The following is a 19457-nucleotide window of genomic DNA, read 5'->3' as shown; positions in this document are numbered from 1 at the left end:
CTTTTAACTTTTCTGCAGCGACCCACATCTTGATAGGAACACTTTGCCTAAGAAGGGACTCAGGTATTGGTGTTTCCACACGGCTTTTGTTGTGGGTTTGGAGTTTGCTTTGTGTTTCTGTTGTGGCTGGTGGTGATGATGGTCACAGTTTGCAAGAGGTGGCAATAATATTCTTTCTTTTCTTTCTTTTATTCTTTCTTTTATCCTCAAAGAAGGCATTGACCACTGTGACAATTTTTTTTAAATCCAGTGCCTTCTCCGCTTGAGCAAGAACAGTGGCTTTTGCTGGCAAATTGCTGAAAAGCATCTCATAAACCATCACTTGGCATGACTTGAAAACAATCATTTTGCAGCTTCTGTGGCTATTACAAAGAATGGCTTGAGATAATTTTCTACCCAGGACCCTTGGTGTTGATATACAAGTAGAAAAGATTTTCAATATCCTGCCAAACCTTTTAGGATGAGATTGGACGTAGTAATTAAAAAAAATATTTGCTTCAGAATACCTAGAGATACAGGACTCTTAGAGATAACTTCTACTGCTTTAGAAAAGAAAACAAAATCCCCAAACAAACTTTTGGCAATTGTCTTCTCATACATTTTGTATATCTGTAAGGTTTTCTAACATGAGAAAAACACACTGAAAAAAGATTTTTCCATTAATCCAAGCAATTCTAGCAAGATAATCAACGTTAGGTATATTAGTTAAATGCTTTAAGTGCTGCAAAATTCACTGAAGCTATCTTAGATAATTTAGAAAATTATAGCTTCTGAATTGCTTAATACAGCTTCTGGGATCACTGAGTTGATGCCTTGAAATCGAAGCTGTAATTTATTCTGTGCCTTACACATTGTTCTTCGGCCCATGAAGCCAAGTGCTAAAAGCCTTTCTTAAAATGGCATTTGGTTTAAAATGTTTCTCTTGTTCTCAAGTATGTCTCTAATAACTAAGGACTCTCTTTTAACACCCAAACATTTGAGTGCTGAAGAGGTAGGTATTAGTGCTGAAAAAAAGAATTCCTTAGTGTGTTAAAGTAAACTGACTTTTTAAAGCCCCTTTTTTAATAAACTGATGTATGTGCAAAGTTGAAGAGATGCAGATAGTCAAGGACTGTTGCTTGAGTGCTGAGGCATAAGCAGCAGAATGAATGAAAGCATTTTTTGAAAGTAGTTTTGAGTTTTTGCAATGTTAATTATTGTGGTGTTCACATGGATTTAAAACTGTCTTCATAAGTGGTATCTTACTGTAGAGTATTTAGTTGGAGGGAAGCTAATTAATTAAATAGATAATATCAACTAATAATAGGCTTCAAGTGTTTTTGGAAGGAGAGCCAGGAACTCAGAAGTATTTCTCAAAAGCAGATGGCAGAGCATAAGACAGGCACTGAAATCCATCAGCAGATGAGTGTTTCCATGATGCTCTTTCTGTTAATACCTATATCCTATCACATATTTCATATAACACCTGTGGTAACATCCCTATTTTTCAGGCATATACAGAAGCAGATTTAAAACTTTGCTTAAGCCAAAGCCAGTGGGTGTTTTGCTGTTGATGTTGGCATAGACAATGTTTCTGCTTTTTTCTTTGCTTTCAGAAAAGGCTAAACGTCGTCTCTTCTATGATGATTTAATGCTATTAGTTTTGAACTAAATGGGATACACCTCCACAGGCCATTGTATTTCATGTCTCTGGAATATGAATGATTGGGTCACAGCTTGTTGAAAATCTGATAATGGCTTTGTTGACTTGAATTTGGGTATATGACAAAAAGCCAGATAAGTTTAGTGATGTACCAAAATATTAAACTAGTGATAGAATTTTAGTATAACCTTAGGGAAGGAAAGGATTTCCATATTATGGCTTTATTTTTACATCATACATATGTAACATACCCTGTTTTTCACTCTACAGTGCCACAGTGCACAAGTTCTGTCTGTAGCTTTTTGTTCACTACTGGTTTGGCTACTTCCAAAGCCATAGGAAAGGAGTTTGGGGGGGGGGTGTTTCCTCTAAAGAGAGGGGGAATGAATTAGGAACAGCTTAAAAACAGCTTGGAGCAGCTCCTTAATTCAGAGTTATATTGGATTTATATAATTTTAATCCTTAAATTTCACATGAGCATTCTTCCACCATCTTTCTTTCCCTCTCTCCCTCCCCAGGTCTTGTGACATTTCACAGTAGGGGTTTTTTTTACTTTAAATAAATAAATGTCAACCATTCTGAAGTAACTGTTTTTGCAGGTATGCTCCATCCTCCCAGCTCCGTAATCAAGACGATTCTAAAGAGTGGCTACGCTCCCATTCAGCGGGAGGACTTCAGGATACTGCTGGCAATTCCCCTTTTTCATCTGGATCCAGCATAACATCACCCTCTGGAACTAGATTTAACTTCTCACAGCTAGGTGAATAATTTTCTGTTTGAATAATCATAGCAATACCTCATGTGTCTTGAAAACAGCGTATTACACAGTATCATTTTCTTCCAGCAGCTCTGAGTCCCTCATTCAACCTCAGGAAGCACGTTCATTGAAACGTGTGACTAATTAGCATTATTATCTCATTTTCTGGACAAGAGAAGGCCGTGGGGGGACCTTATCACTCTCTACAACTATCTGAAAGGAGGATGGAGCTAGCACGTGGCTGCTCTCTTCTCCCAACTAACAAGTGACAGGACAAGAGGAAATGGCTTCAAGCTGCACCAGGGGAGGTTTAGACTGGATATTAGGAACAACATTTTTCCCCAGGAGGGTGTTCAGGCATTGGAACAGGCTGCCCAGGGCAGTGGTGGAGTCACCATCCCTGGAAGTGTTCACAAACCATGATGAGGCCTTTAGTGACATGGTTTAGTGGTGGACTTGGCAGTGCTGGAGCAATGGTTGGACTTGATCTTAAAGGTCTTTTCCAACCTAGTTGACTATGTGATTCTATGATTCCGTATGCCCAAAGGTGGCATACTTGGAGTAACTCTTTGAAAATACTTCTCTGGGGATAATCAGATGCCTTAACATAAATTGTGAGCTATTTGGTAGAGCTATTTGTGAATATCACACATTGGGGTGTTTAAAGGACTTAAGATGTTGCTTACCCTGTTTATTAATGTTACTTACTATATGTGCCAGTCTCATCAATTTGAGATATTTTATCTTTGTCTGTATTTTACAGATAGCTTCTTTGACAATTGTATAAAGCTCAGTCTGAAATACTATATAATAATTATGTTTCATCGAATCATAGAATGGTTTGGATTGGAAGTGACCTTAGAGATCATCTAGTTCCAACCTTCCTACTCAGAAGAATTTTAATTCAAAAATAACCACCATTCTTTCTACATTGATAAAAGGATACTACATTGATAAAAGGAAACACTTTTTAAATGAAGAAAACAGTAAAAGTTGATTGACAGGATCCATAAAGCATCACAGATTTTAGTTGAACGTATCAGAAGGTGAAATAACCTCACCTAAAGCTCTGGTAGTGCTCATCGCTGGTGCACTGATTAAATATCACTTAGTTGCCTTTGCAGTTTGTTTAGGTATATAAATCAACCCTAACAGTAGATATATTGTCTTTAAGTTAAGTGGCATTTGGAAAGTGCTACATTGAACAAATGTTTTCTGTTTCTTTCTGATTTTCAGAAGCCACTCCATCTTTCCAGAATGATAAATAATATGTGAATAGTTAAGCCTATACCTGTGAACTTCTTGTGTTACGTGAATTGGCAGCAGCTTAGACACAGTCACTTATTTCTAGCACAGCAGTGACCTTTTAGAGCCTTTCTTGAAGTGCACTGAAAAGAAACAGATTAAACAAACAGCTTTAAATAAACCAACAAAACCACTGACACTTAACAAAATTTCAGCTATGCACCCAGTATAATTACATTGCCAACAGCTAACAAACTGCCATGAAAGTTCATTTAAGTACTTTGATGGTCAAAAAAACGCTGAAGAAGTGTCATCATAGGCCCAGAAAGTTAACTCTTTATGGAGAAAATTGAAGATTATTTACGTTAATAAGCTTCAAAAGCTATTTCGCCACAAGCAATTTTAATAAAGAAAAAAGATTTTTCTATGTTCTTAAGAGCTCGGAGATATTGGGAGTCAAGAGAGGTCACTGCATTAAATCACGGAATCACAGAATTGTTTGGGTTGGAAAAGACCTTAAGATTATCTAGTTCCAACCCTCATACTAGACCGTGTCACCCAAAGTTCTGTCCAGCATGGACTGGAACACTGCCAGGGGTGGAGCATTTACCACTTCTTTGGGCAGCCTATTCCAGTGCCTCACCACCAATTAAATAGCAAATGTTGATATGGAAGTTGAGCATCTTTAAACTAAATTATTATATCTTCTACAATAGTCTGTATCAGTTGATGGTGTATATAGAAACAGGCATTGACAGCACAACAAGAGGAACCTGGCAGTTGAACAGCGATTTTATTCTCATTTTTTTCCCACAAATCAACTAGTTCTTTGTAAATAGCAGGTATAATTTTAGCAGAAAAGTTGTTTAAAAAGAATGTGAAATTGGAGTAAATGTTTTTTACACTAAGCACTGTCTGGGAGAGTATTGGCTTTTGAGGCAAAATTGAAGTTGTTTAATTCTTAGGACCTCACAGTGGAAAGAAACAATTCTGAAATATAAAACTAGTAGGAAACAAAGGGTCTTACAATTTTTTACTTAAATACATATAAAAATGTTCTTTTTTGAGAACTTGAAGGCTTTGAAGGAGATAGTTCACAAGGCCTGTTCTGTATAGGCAGAATACTAGTTTCAATTCCTTTGGGCATTTTAGTCCTGGAGGAACAACTGTTGCAAATTAAAGGAGGTTTAATTAGATCATGCCTACAAGGTGTAACTGAGTTGACTGAGCTTGTCTTTAGAAGCATAGACATATCAAGCAATATTTGAAATTACCTTATTTATTTGAGTTTTCTTATTCACTTAGCTTGGTTTGCATACCTTTTATTTGAATTAATAGAATTTAGAAAAATAACGAAGGTCTGGAGAGGATGACATCAAAAATTTGTATCTTAAAAGAAAAAAAAGGACTCTTGTGGTAGTTGCACAAAAATTAGGTATGACAGTTTGTGGTCACACAAATAAATTGGTGTTTATTCTTCACGTTATAGCAAGCCCAACCACTGCAGCCCAGATGAGCCTGTCAAATCCAGCCATGCTAAGGACCCACAGCCTTTCCAATGCAGATGGTCCTTATGACCCCTATAGCGACACGCGCTTCAGGAACAGCTCCATGTCCCTGGATGAGAAAAGCAGAACAATGAGCCGGTCCGGCTCTTTCCGCGATGGCTTTGAAGAAGGTCAGTAAAGTATGTGATGGTGCTGGAAGTGGTCAGGAGATGGTATTCTCACATAAGTATACATTCAGTGCTTTTCAGGTCAGCATAAAGGCGGCTTCAGAGCATGGTTCACTCTGAGCAGAGCTCTCAGTGTTAAATAAAACCTTAGTCCTAGTCATTGTTGTTCTGATGATATTTATTCAGTGATCATTCTGGCTGGGCATAGGAAGGCATCCAAGTGTTATACCTCGATCATCATTGTTGAAGAAAGTATAAGCACATCATTTTTAGTAATTTCAGAATTACTCTAGTTCACACTTAAAGTGAGCCTATTAAAGTGTTTCCTTAAAAAGGATTGTTCTCCTGAACTTGAGCCTCCACAATTCTATGTGTAGTATAAATAATTGATAGCAGCCAGCCAGTTGTTTCTATCCCAGTTAATTTTTCCAGTATTTCATCTGTATTCAAATTGTCTTTACTTTTTATTTCTGCTGAGCGTCCTGGGTTGATATCACACAGCTTTCACAGGAGGGACCTGAGTAGTTCTTCAAAACATCTAGGCTTTTCCTTTTAATTCCTTGTTGTCTTTTCAAATATGTAATCATAGCTGATAAAAGAAGCCCCCATGTAAATATAAAAAGAAAAAGTCCTTTACCCATGAATAAATATTTAGTTTAGTTGCTACTGATCAGTGGCTGTAGCAGGAGTAGCTCTGAGCACAGATTAAAACCCTCAAGTGTTGCAGTTTGAGAAGTCAAGCATGGGGTGAGCGCTGGGAGTGGTTCGTAAGAAGGTTATAGAAAGTGCTTTCAGCATTAGCTCTTTGAGTCTTAAATCTGCTTTCTGGCAAGGATTGGAAGTTTGCTTGGCTATCAAGTACTTTATCACTACAGGTCACACAAGCCTTTGCTGGCTTGTTTCCCCCACCACTGAAGAGCTGCGCTTACCCGGCAGTGTTATACCAGTGCCCTGTTGTTGCTGCTTCCCTAGAGCCAGGCATCTTTCCCAGAGATACTGATTATCCCATCAGTTTTCTGCCATTAGAAGAGGTAAAAAATGTGTATTGGATATGGCTCCAGAAAGATTCAGGGTTAATTTAATGTTGAATTTAGCCAATCTAATTCCATTACATTTAATTGTATTGGAGAGGCCTGTGGCTGAGGATCTTCAATAGGTTGAAAACTATTAGAATAACGCTGTAGGAATGAAACTCTTGTCATTGAAGGAATTAACATTTGTTGGTGCCATGCTCTCAGAAAGCTAGATGATCATGAACAGTCAAAGGTTACCAAATACTTAGTCAGTTGAATTCCATTCTGTGATGAAAAGTCCTAGTCTTACTAAAGAGTTCTGTAATGTAATCTGTGAAGGAATTTAAATCACTGCATCTGTGTTAAATGATTTAGTGAAAGAGCTACTACAGCAAAACTTACTCAGGTTTTATTGAAGACATCCTCAAAAAAATGTAACCTCAGTCTTTTAGGTTTGCAGCAAGTCCATTTTGGCATGTTGGAGGTTAAATTGGATCTTATAATTCAGAAATTCTTGTCCAGGAGAGAGGCTAGTTTGGAAGAATATTTAGTAAGTATTTCATGTTTGATGAGGAACCATTTAAAAAAATAAAAGGGAAGAGCTATGTGAAATGCTCTATAGAGTGTTTTGCATTCATGTAATAAAAATGAAGTCCAAGAAAAATCTTCCAAGTTATGAACTTGAAAGCAGTGGAAAAAGATAACTTCTGTATACAAAGAACGAATTTGACCCTACCATGAATATGCTGAAGAAGTACCTTCCAGATTTCCCTAAATTTTTGGCACCTAAAAGGACAATAATATTTTACCTGATGGAATGTATGTTTAGGTGCAGTCTTCTTATTTTTGGCTTCAGGTTAAAGGTCTTCTGTCACTTCTCTGGCTATGCAGACAGAAGGCAGGGATATCCTGTTCATTAGCTCCTGCTTAACTTCTCAGGGAATCACAAGTTATGAGTGCATGTGGTTCCTGAATAGGGCATTTATCGTGTCCTGTGCTTTCAAACCTGCAGATCTAATCCACCTTCACTTTGAGAGAATAGATCAAAAAATATTATAGAAATTAAATTTATGGTTAATGAACAAATTGATTTTATACAATCAGCCAGTGTCAATCAAGCATAAATCCAGGTCTTAAATAAAGCTTACCAACCTACTTCTTAATTGCTCATTAGCATGTTAGATTACAAGGTATTTTTTTCTTATCAGCTTCAGCAGGGCCAGGATTAATTCTTAAAAGCCTTTTTTTTTTTTTTTTTGTCTCCATAGTGTGAAGTACAGTCATGTTCTCACACACCACGTAGGTCGAAACATTAGTCAGTTTTGCAGTACATAACTCTCTTCATAGGAAGGGTTTCAGGACTTGGAAGATGCCAGCAGGAACAACCTCCAAACTATCCTGAACTTCAGGGGGGAAAACACAGCCTAAAACTGAAATGGTCTCTTGGCTATCCAGTTTCACTGCTTCTCTGGCCATCAGTCTTCTCCAGGACCTGTGCTGCTGCTGGCTCCACCTTGATACTTCACCCTCCTAGAGAGAAAGAAATGCAGTGAATTGTTGTTGGGATATAGATGTTCGTTCATTTTTGTGCTATCGACTTGAGTAGTTCTCTTTCTGAGTTGCAGAAAGAACTGACCTTTCTGCTCTTCAGACAGTTGATCACGGCTAGACCATTTCTTTTCTAACATTAGCTATGAGGAAGAAGTTCTTTACTGTGGGGGTGGTGAGGCACTGGAACATATTACCCAAAGAAGTGGTAAATGCTCCATTCCTGGCAGTGTTCAAGGCCAGGTTGGATGTGGCTTGGAGCAACCTGGTCTAGTGTATGGCATTCCTGCCCATGGCAGGGGTTTGGAACTAGATGATCTTAAGGTCCTTTCCAACCCAAACCAATCTACGATTCTATGATTAAAAATGACACATGCTTGCATATACGTTTATAGTGCTTGAGAATAATAGCTCCAAAACAATTTTGGGTTTGTAGCCTGCGTGCAGATGCATGTTAACTGCAAAAACCCAGGAATCACATCAAGAGCATAACTGCCTTCAAGCTCCTAATTAAATAGCCTTAAAGTAGCCATCTGAAGATACTTTAAAAAGAAATTGCACAAAAGTAGTAACTCCTTAGTTGTTCTTGAGACTGGAAATCTCAACTTAGATACACATTCAAACAGTGCAGTGGTAATGTTTTACAAGGCAGGAGTAGGATTCCCAAAGTTACGTGTTCCTTCCCTTTTTCCGTTTTCAGTCTTATTTCCTCCTTTAAAGTCCCAGTGTGATCTTAACAATACCAGTTGATGTTAACTCAAGAATGTGTGTGTCTCAATACATTGTAAGGGGATCTATTTCTTCTCTGGCCAGTTGGTATGGTTGCTGTCTTGAATGTATCTCTAGTAGTAAAAACTGCACAAAGGAAGAATATAGAGAGGCAAACCAGAAAATAATCTTATATTCTCTGGATGAGTCCAGTGGTGGCTTTGTGCAATATTGCCTGTTACTTTGAGCTTTTCATCTTGAAGAGACTTAAAATAGATTAGGAATCTTCAGCTTGGAAAAATTATGTCTGAAGGGAGGTGATAATACCTAATCTAGTGCATTGTAAAGAGGTGGTTTATCCATTACTTTTCATATCACAGGAGTGTTGAGACACTCAAGGAACTTATTGAATGATTCAGCAGCAAGTCTAAAACAACTGCAAGGAATTATATTTCTAAACACAGGAAGAGATTTTCATACAGACGTGTCAGTGAATTCAGAAGCAGTTAGACAAATTAATGGTTAGAGAGGTCACAGCGACTTTGAAAAATAACAGTCTGACTGCAGTTTCCGTCTCAGGAATTTCCATCTCTGCTGATTCCCAGAGATGCAAAGGTGTACCTGGGGAAAAATCACTGGGTATCTGCTTGCTCCATGCATTTCTTTCCGTAAACATGGGCTGCAATTGCAGCCAGAGATGGAGCACGCGATTAGACAGCCCCTGGCTCTGACTCACACTGGTTATTTTCATGTTTTTAATGCAGTACAGTCCTTAACATCTGACTATAAAGATCATTTTAATTGAAAGTATGATTAACCAGAAAAGGCAAATGGGTGTGAGGGGTTTTTTTACTTTCTTGTGGGTTTTCTAAATTGTCTTAAATTCCTCCAGAAGCCAACTTAGACTTTGTTTACTTCTCTTTCCAGCTTTGCCTTAGGATATAATGTCAGTGGGAAAGCAGAGCCCATTTATTATGAATGTAGGATAACTGCAGTAGGCAATGGAGCAAAGTGGCAGCTTTTCTAAGCCCTTTTTTTGGCTGGAGGATTTAGATGAAAGAAAAAGTGATTTAACACGATTTCATATGATTTGTATGAAGTTACCTGAAATTTTGAATTAAAGTTTCAGTAAAATGTATTTTGTTTCTAAAAATAAAGGTAATTTTGCATGTTTCAGTAGCAGAAAGAATAGCTTCAGGTAGTTTTTTTAATAGCATAATCAAAAGTAAAATTACATGTAAATCCTAATACCGGGGTGATGGAAACAACCTTGAAAATCAACATATATGTATATCTCTTAATGAATCTGTATTTAAATGCAAAACCTGCTTGAAATGGGTTCTTTTCCAGACATGGTTTTATAGCCATGCTACTCTGGTAGTTTTTCTATGAGAGAATGAACTTGGCCTTGTTAAAGAAATGTCATTGCTTTAAAGACAGACCAAAAAACCCTGCAGGGATAGGGAATATTCAGCTCATCGATGCCTGTAATACAGCTCCCCAGCAGAAGGAAGATATAGATGCATTCAGAGGACAATTAAAATCCACGAAATTAGACAGTGGTTTCATCTCTGGATGTTCCACATCTGCTGCTGGAGCATCTGGTTATGTGCTGGGTATTATGGTTTTCTCGGGACATCTCCTTCTTGGTCTGCTACTTGAAGAAAGCAGCCTCCCCCTCCTCAATCTCATCTTAAATTGAAGTTCACTTAGATGTACTTTTGTAATCTCTCCTGAATTTCTGTTAATTTGTTGGGGGTTTTATTTAGACTAAACCCTTTTGCAGGTTTCTTAAGCTGTCTAGAGAAATACTTATTTCTGAACAAATCTGCATTGAAACTTTTCTTTTTAATCTTCTTAACTTCATTTCCCCAGAACCCAGGTATTATTAAATTGTTAAAACAGCTTTATCAAATCATTTATGGATTGTATTTCCTGGCCATGCATTCTTCAAACTGTATGTTGTTGGTGTAATAATATAATTAAGTTTATGATGGATGATGAAATTTGGGAAAGTATTTCTTCAGTAGGCTGGTCGTTGGCAGGGGATGATCTGTGGTGATTCCACTGTGTGGTTGCTGTATTTATATTCGTCATGTTTATTTTCTTTCTTTTAGTGCATGGTTCTTCTCTCTCTTTGGTATCCAGTACCTCATCTATTTATTCAACAGTGAGTATAATGAAGTGAAAAATTTGGGTTTACTAATCAAAATGGTTGAATTACCAGTTTCATTGTGCTAATTATTTTTGCCATTCAAGGAAGGGGAAATAAAGGGCTTTTCCTTTGACTGCGTTCTGAATGCTAGCTACAAAAGAAATGTTTACATTCAGAAAGATGCCTATGGATATTTAGCATTATCCTTATCAAACAGACATTAATGGCCTAAAAGCAAATTATTGCTTTGCAAAATGGCCAGATTACTTTTCAAGTCAATATTTTACAACTATGCCGAATAAGTTTTGCTTCAGAGGACCTCAGTAGATCTGAGATTTCGACTTCATTACCTGAAGCACCCCAGAATTTGCTGAATAAAGTCATTCCAGCCTTGTATTAATGATTTACTACGAAAGAAGTTTAAGGTTTTTAATGCACAGATGTTAATAATTCTAAAGAAGCCATTTGTTCACTGTGCCAGTGATGTTCTTCATAAGTATATATTCATTTAGGTTATCTGATCATAAAACAAGGCTCACTGGAGTGTGAAAGCACAGGGTTGGTTTTTTTTAATGAGTGTTGCATTTGCTTATTTTCTTCCGAAGTCTCATGAAGAGTGTCTATTTAAACATATACTATGGAAGACCTTGTAGGATAAGACAATACCTGTGCTGTAATGGAGAGGTGAGGGTGCAACGTGCAGACCATGTCTTGCCTAGCTTTTCTCTAGCTGGTTGAGGTGGTAACTACAGTCATTCCTGGCATGCTTCGATCACAGGTTTGGGGGTTTCTTAAAACACAACCCTTTTAAAAAGCTGCTTCTGAAAAGAATTGCTTCTAAAATACAAGTTAATTGAACAGGATCTTCAATTTCAAATTCTTAATGCAAGTATGATGTGTCTTCATGCTTACCACAGCTGTAAAGAGTGTATGTGATACAAGAACTTGTCTCTTGGAAGGTCATGTATAACTGACTGTGAAGTCTCTCAAGCCACCACAGAGTTATTTATCATTATTTTTCATACATTCACTATTAATAAGCTAAGACCTTGATAATAAATTGAAATGCTACCTTTCATTATTGAGTTCAGCTCAAGCAAGGTCCATGTGAAGCCAGAATAGATAGAAGGTATTGGAAGGATGGAAAACAGACCTTTTCCTCTAGGCTTTTGTTTATAACCATGAGAGCCTCAGAGCAGCTGCTGTCTAAGCTTCTGGTTTATGTGCTTGCTGCCCAAGCACAAGTGGCTCCTAATAGTGTGGTTTGATGGGTCTAATTTTCATGGTGTCTGCTAGTGGACATATTTACACAAGGACAGTGGAGTGTGTAACTTCTCTGTAGCTGAGAACTTTTTGGTTAGAACCAAGCCAATAGTAGGCACAATTTTACCGTGCAGGCCACAGCAGATAGCCAGTACATCTACTTTGCGTTCTTGGATAACTAGCTATGTGTCCTCAAGTTTTTCAGCATCCAAGTGGGAGTCATTTTACTTCATATCACTTTGGAATGCAAACATGTGATCTCCATTCTATGGAGATCTAGCTGAGCATGGGAGGAAGAGAATTAGTGTCTGGGGTCAGGCATGTTGTGTGACAGTCCTGGCTCTTTGGAAGCCTCATGCAGCCCCTTGTGCACTTTACTCTTCCATGATTCAGTCTTAGAGGTGCACTGGTCGGTAGGCTGGGAATTGGAGTCCAAATTCCTTCCTGCAGGAAGAAGTACTGTACAAGCAGCCTGTTTCTTTTTCCTGAAGTGTAAATATACTAGGAGATTATTTTAGATTGAATATGGATGTGGGAATCCAAAACAAGGAATGCACATGAGAGTTTTTGACATTAAAAAAAAAAAAAACCCTTTTGAAATATTGTATAAATTTGTCAGGCTGGTTATGTTGTAATATCCTCATTTTATTTTCCTTTGTTTTTATTTTATAGCCTGAAGAGAAGTGCCAGTCAGAGGTAAGAGCATATCATGTTTGACAGGCATAAATGTTCTGTCAAGGCACTCTGCATTTCATGTCTTGCTATTTTATTTTTCCGTATTACAGTGCAGTAAAGTGCTCTTTTCAAATATATAGATTCGCAAGCTACGAAGAGAGCTGGATGCATCCCAAGAAAAAGTGTCAGCTCTGACAACTCAGTTGACTGCCAACGTGAGTACAACTCTGAGAACAAACACTAACAGGGAATGCATTTAATGTGCCAGTTTTTCTGGCCATTACCAGCCCAGTTTTCCTAAGTGACAGAAAGATTTCATGTGTATAACATTCAGCTTAAAATAACTGCATGCATGCAGGACCTTCCCAAAAATAACATCCTCTGTCCTACTGAACTGTCTGATGCCTTTCTTTAAATACTGAATTATAATATTCATTTGGCTTTTGAGACATACATATATATATGTAAACCATCTTCAGAGCATGAGAAAAATCACTAAGATGGGATTTTTTTTATAAATAGTGTCTTGCTTTATAAATCCAATTAGATTTATAAACCCATGTTTGTGGGATAAAATAAGGGTTGTAATTGGTAAGAATAAAAATTGGTAGAAATGTAAATTGAAATGCATTATATTTTGCCGTTTCATAAAGATGTGGGCTAATGGCATGATAGGTAATAGTGGCATAAGGGGCTCCGAGAACTAATTTCAGGTTATGCCTAAAGAGCGAACATATCTGATTTTTATTAACCAGTGTAGATACTACTTCTGCCTGTTTTCCTTGAGGAATTTGATGAATAAGTAATATAAGACATTTGGAAAAGGAAAGATTTGCAAGCCAGGAGGTGTTGGGGCAACACTATGTGTGACCCTGAGCAAGTTTATTTGTGTGTTCTGTGCTCAAATCTGCAAAACAGAAGCTTGCTAGAAAAATAAGCAGTGCTAGAGTAAATAAACTACAGAAGAATAGTCACTGGATCATACTGACATCCTAGTTTGTGGGAATGAATAAACATCAGAACACATGCTACTGAAGAGGACATTCCTGTCCACCAGCTCTCTGCATAGGTAGAATACAAAACTTGGCACAGTAAAGAGCAGTAACACTTATCACAAGAAGGATTCAAGGAGAAATCTACTGTGGTGGTCACTGCAGGTATCACGGTCCTTCATCCAGCTTGCAAAATGGAAAAGCAAACCCAAGAACACAGTTAATAGAGAAGTCAAGTAAAAGGGCTTTGACTGCATGTAACCACTCAGTTGCTTTCCCAAGAGGAAAAGGAAGAATTTAAAAAACCTTCCAGAGCTTTAATATTTAAATGTTTGCCTTTCAAATAGAAAGAAGACTGGATACACAAGTTGGTTTTCACCCAGAAGCTTCCTTTACACATGAGAAAGCAGGACCAGATTCTCTTGCATGCATTTTTTTTATGATCTTGTTAGGTAACCTAGCTTGTGTCCTTCAAACAAAGAACTTACTGGCTGTTCAACTCAACCTAGCTCTGTCTCAGTTTTGCTGCGTTCTTCTTCATAGTGTTCAGATTCTGTTTCTGAATTCAGATTCTGAGAGGCTGTTACTCAACACAGGAGTTAGTAGCCTGTCTCCAACAGCAATGAGTAGCCCAGGCTGCTCTGTGCCTGTCTAAGCCGCTATTAATTTGCCCAAGACTTTGTGCATGGTTACTACCACTGTCTTTTTGGAGAATAGTTTTTAATAGCTGCTGCACATTTTTGTTTGGTTTGGAGTAATTTGGGGGAGGGTGGAGTTTGGGGGTCCCCCCAGAAAGTTAGAGTCTCTAATATATAATATTCCCTTTTGCCCTTGTAGGGTTTTACTCATGCTATTTAAACTGCTTAGACTTGGAATTGCCCCTTATTTGTCCATAAAATAGCAACAGTCTGCTGCAGAGATGTTGCTATAACTGTCCTAGTAATAGATTTCAGTCTGTAGCCACCTCTTTTCAGAGAACATACTCTTTTTCCATTAAAAAGGCCTGGTCTGTTCTCAAAAATGTTAAGACTCATAAATGCTGTTTGTTAAGACACTGCTTTAGGGACATTTCCTTTACACAAGATTTTTTTAATAGAATGATTTTAATGTAAGCATTTTTAATTCATCTTTCTATTTAATGTATTATTTTTTTCTTGAAATTTCCTGTACAGACACTGCAGCTTTTGATGCTTCTCTGGCCAGCAGGGGCAAGAGTTTGAAAAGGCTTTTCTCCAACTAGGAAGTGCAGATAACTCTTTTTTTTCCATAGTTCACTGAACAATTTCCAGATAGGAATAATTTCAAGGTGCTTGATCCATATTTGAAAGAGCAACTTTCTCTCAAGGTTCAGGTCAAAGTGTTAAGGGTTTGTATCCCATTATTAATCCATGTGGTCCTGCTTGCCCGTTTCTTTTTCGCTTTTGCAAAGTATGGCTGAGGACTCCTGAATATCAGTTTTGTTGTTCCCTGTTCATCCTCCCCAACAGAAGCTTTGCAGTCTGTGTTTTTAAAATAAATATTTAGATTTTCATACATGTGTAACATGAGGGTCTAAATGACTTTTTGCTATTTTCTCACAGGCTCAGCTCTGTTTATTTTCACAGGGGCTGATGGGAATGAGAGATGCACATCCCTGTGTTATTGTACTGCTCATGTTTGTTTTCACTGTGAATGTGAGGACAGTTATTTAGGATAAGCCAGCTGTGTGCTGCTGCTGAACAAGTCAGGAATAGCTCTGTGAAAGGTTTTGCTGTTCTGTGTATATTTAGGCAAGAGAATGTCCTTTTCCACTTCGAAAGATTTCAGTCAATTTTACGTGTCGTTGTGTGTATAGAATTATTTTCAATAGCAAAATAAAGTATTTTTTATAGTTTGTGTAGATTATTGTGCCTAATGAGACAAATACATATTGAACTGTGTTATTTGTGCACATCCATATCCATATACATGTGTATCTATAAAACGGTGCCATGTCATGTTACTGGAAACTTACTTCCCTCTTATCAGGGTCCTTTCCATCTTCTCAATCTGTGTTTCCTTCCTTTGACTTACCATCATTTTCATTTCCTAGCTGATGTCCTTAATGCAATCGACATTGGGTTCTCAGTGCTTCATGGGAAAAGAAAAAAGGGTAATTGGCCAAGCACCAGAAGTTTTGGATCATATTTAGCACATGGACCTTGGTTGCAAGCAAATATTCAAATATTGGAAAATTCTTTTGAGTTAGATGCAGATGTATCAGCTGGTAAAGCATCTGGCAGATTGGCTGCAATGCTGAAGTAGTCCTTATCCCTCTCTGCAGAGAAGGCATCTCTGGACTCAACTGACTAACTTGGCTTTTGGAGTTTTCCTGTTAGGATAGCACAGTGAAAATCTGTAACCTGCAGCACCTTTTTGCCTGAAATATCCATGAGGAAAATAGTGATCTGGTTGGAGGGATATTTCTGCCTGGTTTTCCTCTACCTAAAAACTTGCCTTATATTTTATCAAGGCCAGATTGGATCTAGTGGGAGGTGTCCCTGCCCATGTCAGGGGGTTGGAACTAGATATCTTAGGTCTTTTCCAACCCAAACCATTCTATGATTTAATGTTTTCTAATTTATTTTGGGTTTTAGGGTGTCGTCCTAAAACTCAGGAGTGACATTTTGTTGTTTGGGGGTGTGTATATATATATACTTTGGGAAAAGACTTAAGAAACGAACTTTTTGTGAAAAGCTTGTGGCAAGTTTTTGTGAAACTCTTGTGGCAAGAGTTCCCTTAACCATCTGAAGGGCACCTGAAAACTATCACTAGGTAACCTTATACATGCTAATAATGGCCCACATAAAAAGTCAAAAATGAAGTCTGATTTCAGAACTGAACAGCAGGACATGTTCAGAAATATGGATTGGTTTGTCTCTTTTTCCTCTCTACATTTTGTGACAGGAGGTCTTGTCATGTCATTGCTTGCAATAGCTTGAGGACATGGCTAGATAACCAAGGACATCCTTCCATGCCTTTTTGGTGTCAGGAATACTTTCAGGTGACAAGGTGTATTCCTTAAAGCATCCTTGGAAAGACTCAGTGAATGAATCAGATGTTTCAAGAAAAAATTGAATCTAATAAGTCTTCCTATTTCAAAAATGTGGCAAAATGTGTTTTCCATTTATCACAACATCCAAGCAGCTTTAAACAACTGAGAAAAGCATACGAACTAGATTAGTTTGAGATTGGCTTTTCAAAGGACCTTAATTCCTTAGGGATCCAGGAGGTATTTTTGTTCTTGTTGTATTCTGGATGTAGGATTTTACAGAATAAATGCGAATTCTGAACTAGAAAAAACAATACCACGCTTAGCTCCTTTGTTAGAGTATGTCTGATGTGATTGCAGTAGCCAAGACAGTCTGAGACAACTGTCCTGGCTATTGCAAGCATGATATCTTAAGAAGTGGATGTAGTAGCTGAGTGAGGAGCCACCTTCTGGAAACTCCTGATGTGCCAGGTCACAGTGTGACTCGTATGTCTCTGTTTTCTGAAGTATTTGGTAGCAGCTGCTGCTGAGCAGGGCATGGTTTGTAGCCTAAAGCTGCATAATTCCATAGCATGCTGCTGTAGTAGTTGTACAGGAAAGGGCTGATGTTTGCTAAAATCCTGAAATTGGTCCATTACCTTTGGCATTTCTGATTTTCCACAAATAAATAGTTCCTGGTAATTTGTTTGCAAGCATTTTCACAACTCATGCTCTATGCATTTGGCCTTTTCTAATCAGTGTTTTTTCTCTATATCATTTACACAAGAAACGATGCAGTGCACTAGGAGGTCCATTTAAATATCTGTAGAAATGTTCTTATTTGGGGAGGAGAGAACAAACTACTTCTGTATGGTTTGACTTTCAGGCTCACCTTGTGGCAGCGTTTGAGCAGAGCCTGGGGAACATGACAATCAGACTGCAGAGCCTGACAATGACAGCGGAACAAAAGGCAAGCTTGAAAAGGGTTTGGGGAAGTCTCAACTTCTGTTTCCAGCATTGCTGCTCATGCTCCTTCTGTGGTTGTGGGGGTTTTGTGCCGTTTGCCTTCGTTTCCTCAATTGCAGTAACAGAGTAAAATGGAATCAAAATATTGTATAGAATCCTCATTTTCTGCACTGGGATGTTGTAGCAAGTGAGCAGGTTATTCCTGTAAGTTGTTGGTTTGGACACACATCATTATTGCATATTTTTGCAATAAATTTCGTCCCAGTGCATCCACACATGTGCATGTTAAAGAGAAATGCTAAGAAATATCCTTGCAAGACAGGTAACACTGGGGTTTTGGACAGTATGCTTGAATATCCACAATTAAGTAGTGCATATTCAAGCATACACAATTCAATAAACACAATATTTCTGTATTCCAGAGCTTCTATATTCTTTTGTATCATAATAACCAAGCTATTTTGCAGCCTATTGAGGGTGTGCTTCCCTAGGCGTACCAAAACTCATTTTCATCTCCTTGTACATATATTCCATAAATTCTTTATCAGCTACCAATGCCCAGATTGAAATGTGGCTTCTTTGGAGCAGTTACCATCATACCATCTGCATTTTCCAACGTGTCACTGTTTTTGGTTTGATTCTTTTTTTCCCTTATTCAAGGACTCAGAACTGAATGAGTTAAGGAAGACAATTGAACTACTGAAGAAGCAAAATGCTGCTGCCCAGGCTGCCATCAATGGAGTCATCAACACACCTGAGCTCAGCTGCAAAGGTGAGCAACAAAGCACCACCTATAGCAACTGTGCAGTGCTCATGAGACTTTAGTCCTCTCAGGAGCAGCTGATGTAACCATCAAATATCAGCTTTGTCTCACAAGCATGCTCTAGTTAACTTGTTTGGGATCATGTGGGATTTGAAATAGGTATCTGTGTAAACTGTGATAAATTGTACATAAATAAATGGAGAGGTAAAACAAGAAGGTGTTTTAACAAAGCTGTTCCACCTTCAGTGTGGAAAATTCACTGAATTTACTAGAATAATTTAGTAATTCACCCATCTAGATGCTGATGTGAAGCAGCAGGGAGCAAAGATCCCCATTTCAGAGCTGTCAGCTGACAGTTCATTTTCTTCGGTGTTTTTAGTAATCTCCAATATAAAGTCTAAATACAGTCCTGTCTTATCACACATCTCATATTTATCCCAGTAATTTACATGGGGATAAATTCCTGAAGAAAGAGTTTGTGGGGTCTGGGTCTGAGATTTTAATCTCTTCACAAGAAACAGTGATTACCATATACTGGGCTGCATCAAAAGAAGCGTGACCAGCCGGTCAAAGGTGATCCTGCCCCTCTACTCTGTTCTCGTGAGACTCCACTTGCAGCACTGTGTGCAGTTCTGGTGTCCTCAACATAAGAAGGACATGGAGCTGTTGGAGCAAGTCCAGAGGAGGCCACGAGGATGATCAGGAGCTGAAGCACCTCCCATATGAAGAAAGGTTATATGGGAACCAGGCTGAGAAAATTGAGGCTGTTCAGTCTGGAGAAAAGAAGCTGCGTGGAGACCTCAGAGCAGCCTTCCAGTATCTGAAGGGGGCCTACAAGGATGCTGGAGAGGAACTCTTCATCAGGGCCTGTAGTGATAGGACAAGTGGTGAATGGTTTAAACTTAAACAAGAGAAGTTCAGGTTAGATATGAGGAAGAAGCTCTTTCCTGTGAGGGTGGCGAGGCACTGGAACAGGTTGCCCAAAGATGTAGTAAATGCTCCCTCCCTGGCAGTGTTCAAGGCCAGGCTGGACGGGGCTTGGAGCAACCTGGTTTAGTGGAAGGTG

General features: G+C 38.3%; 1 protein-coding gene across 7 annotated transcripts in view; it reads left to right on the top strand.

The window, feature by feature from the left end:
* The window catches only part of NAV2 (neuron navigator 2), a 404040-nt gene that overhangs the window by 361280 nt on the left and 23303 nt on the right, over positions 1-19457 (top strand). For 5 of the 7 annotated variants that reach the window (XM_030482681.1, XM_030482680.1, XM_030482677.1 and 2 more), the window contains 8 exons: positions 19-63; positions 2242-2402; positions 5134-5322; positions 10706-10758; positions 12679-12702; positions 12822-12896; positions 17549-17632; positions 18289-18400. In XM_030482681.1, coding sequence (XP_030338541.1) covers positions 19-63; positions 2242-2402; positions 5134-5322; positions 10706-10758; positions 12679-12702; positions 12822-12896; positions 17549-17632; positions 18289-18400 — 743 coding nt within the window. The remainder of the gene's footprint in view (positions 1-18; positions 64-2241; positions 2403-5133; positions 5323-10705; positions 10759-12678; positions 12703-12821; positions 12897-17548; positions 17633-18288; positions 18401-19457) is intronic. The other 2 variants (XM_030482678.1, XM_030482679.1) reach the window with 1 other exon arrangement.

Source organism: Strigops habroptila, chromosome 4 (assembly GCF_004027225.2).
Source record: "Strigops habroptila isolate Jane chromosome 4, bStrHab1.2.pri, whole genome shotgun sequence".
Taxonomy (NCBI): domain Eukaryota; kingdom Metazoa; phylum Chordata; class Aves; order Psittaciformes; family Psittacidae; genus Strigops; species Strigops habroptila.
This window is presented reverse-complemented; position numbering and strand designations above follow the sequence as displayed.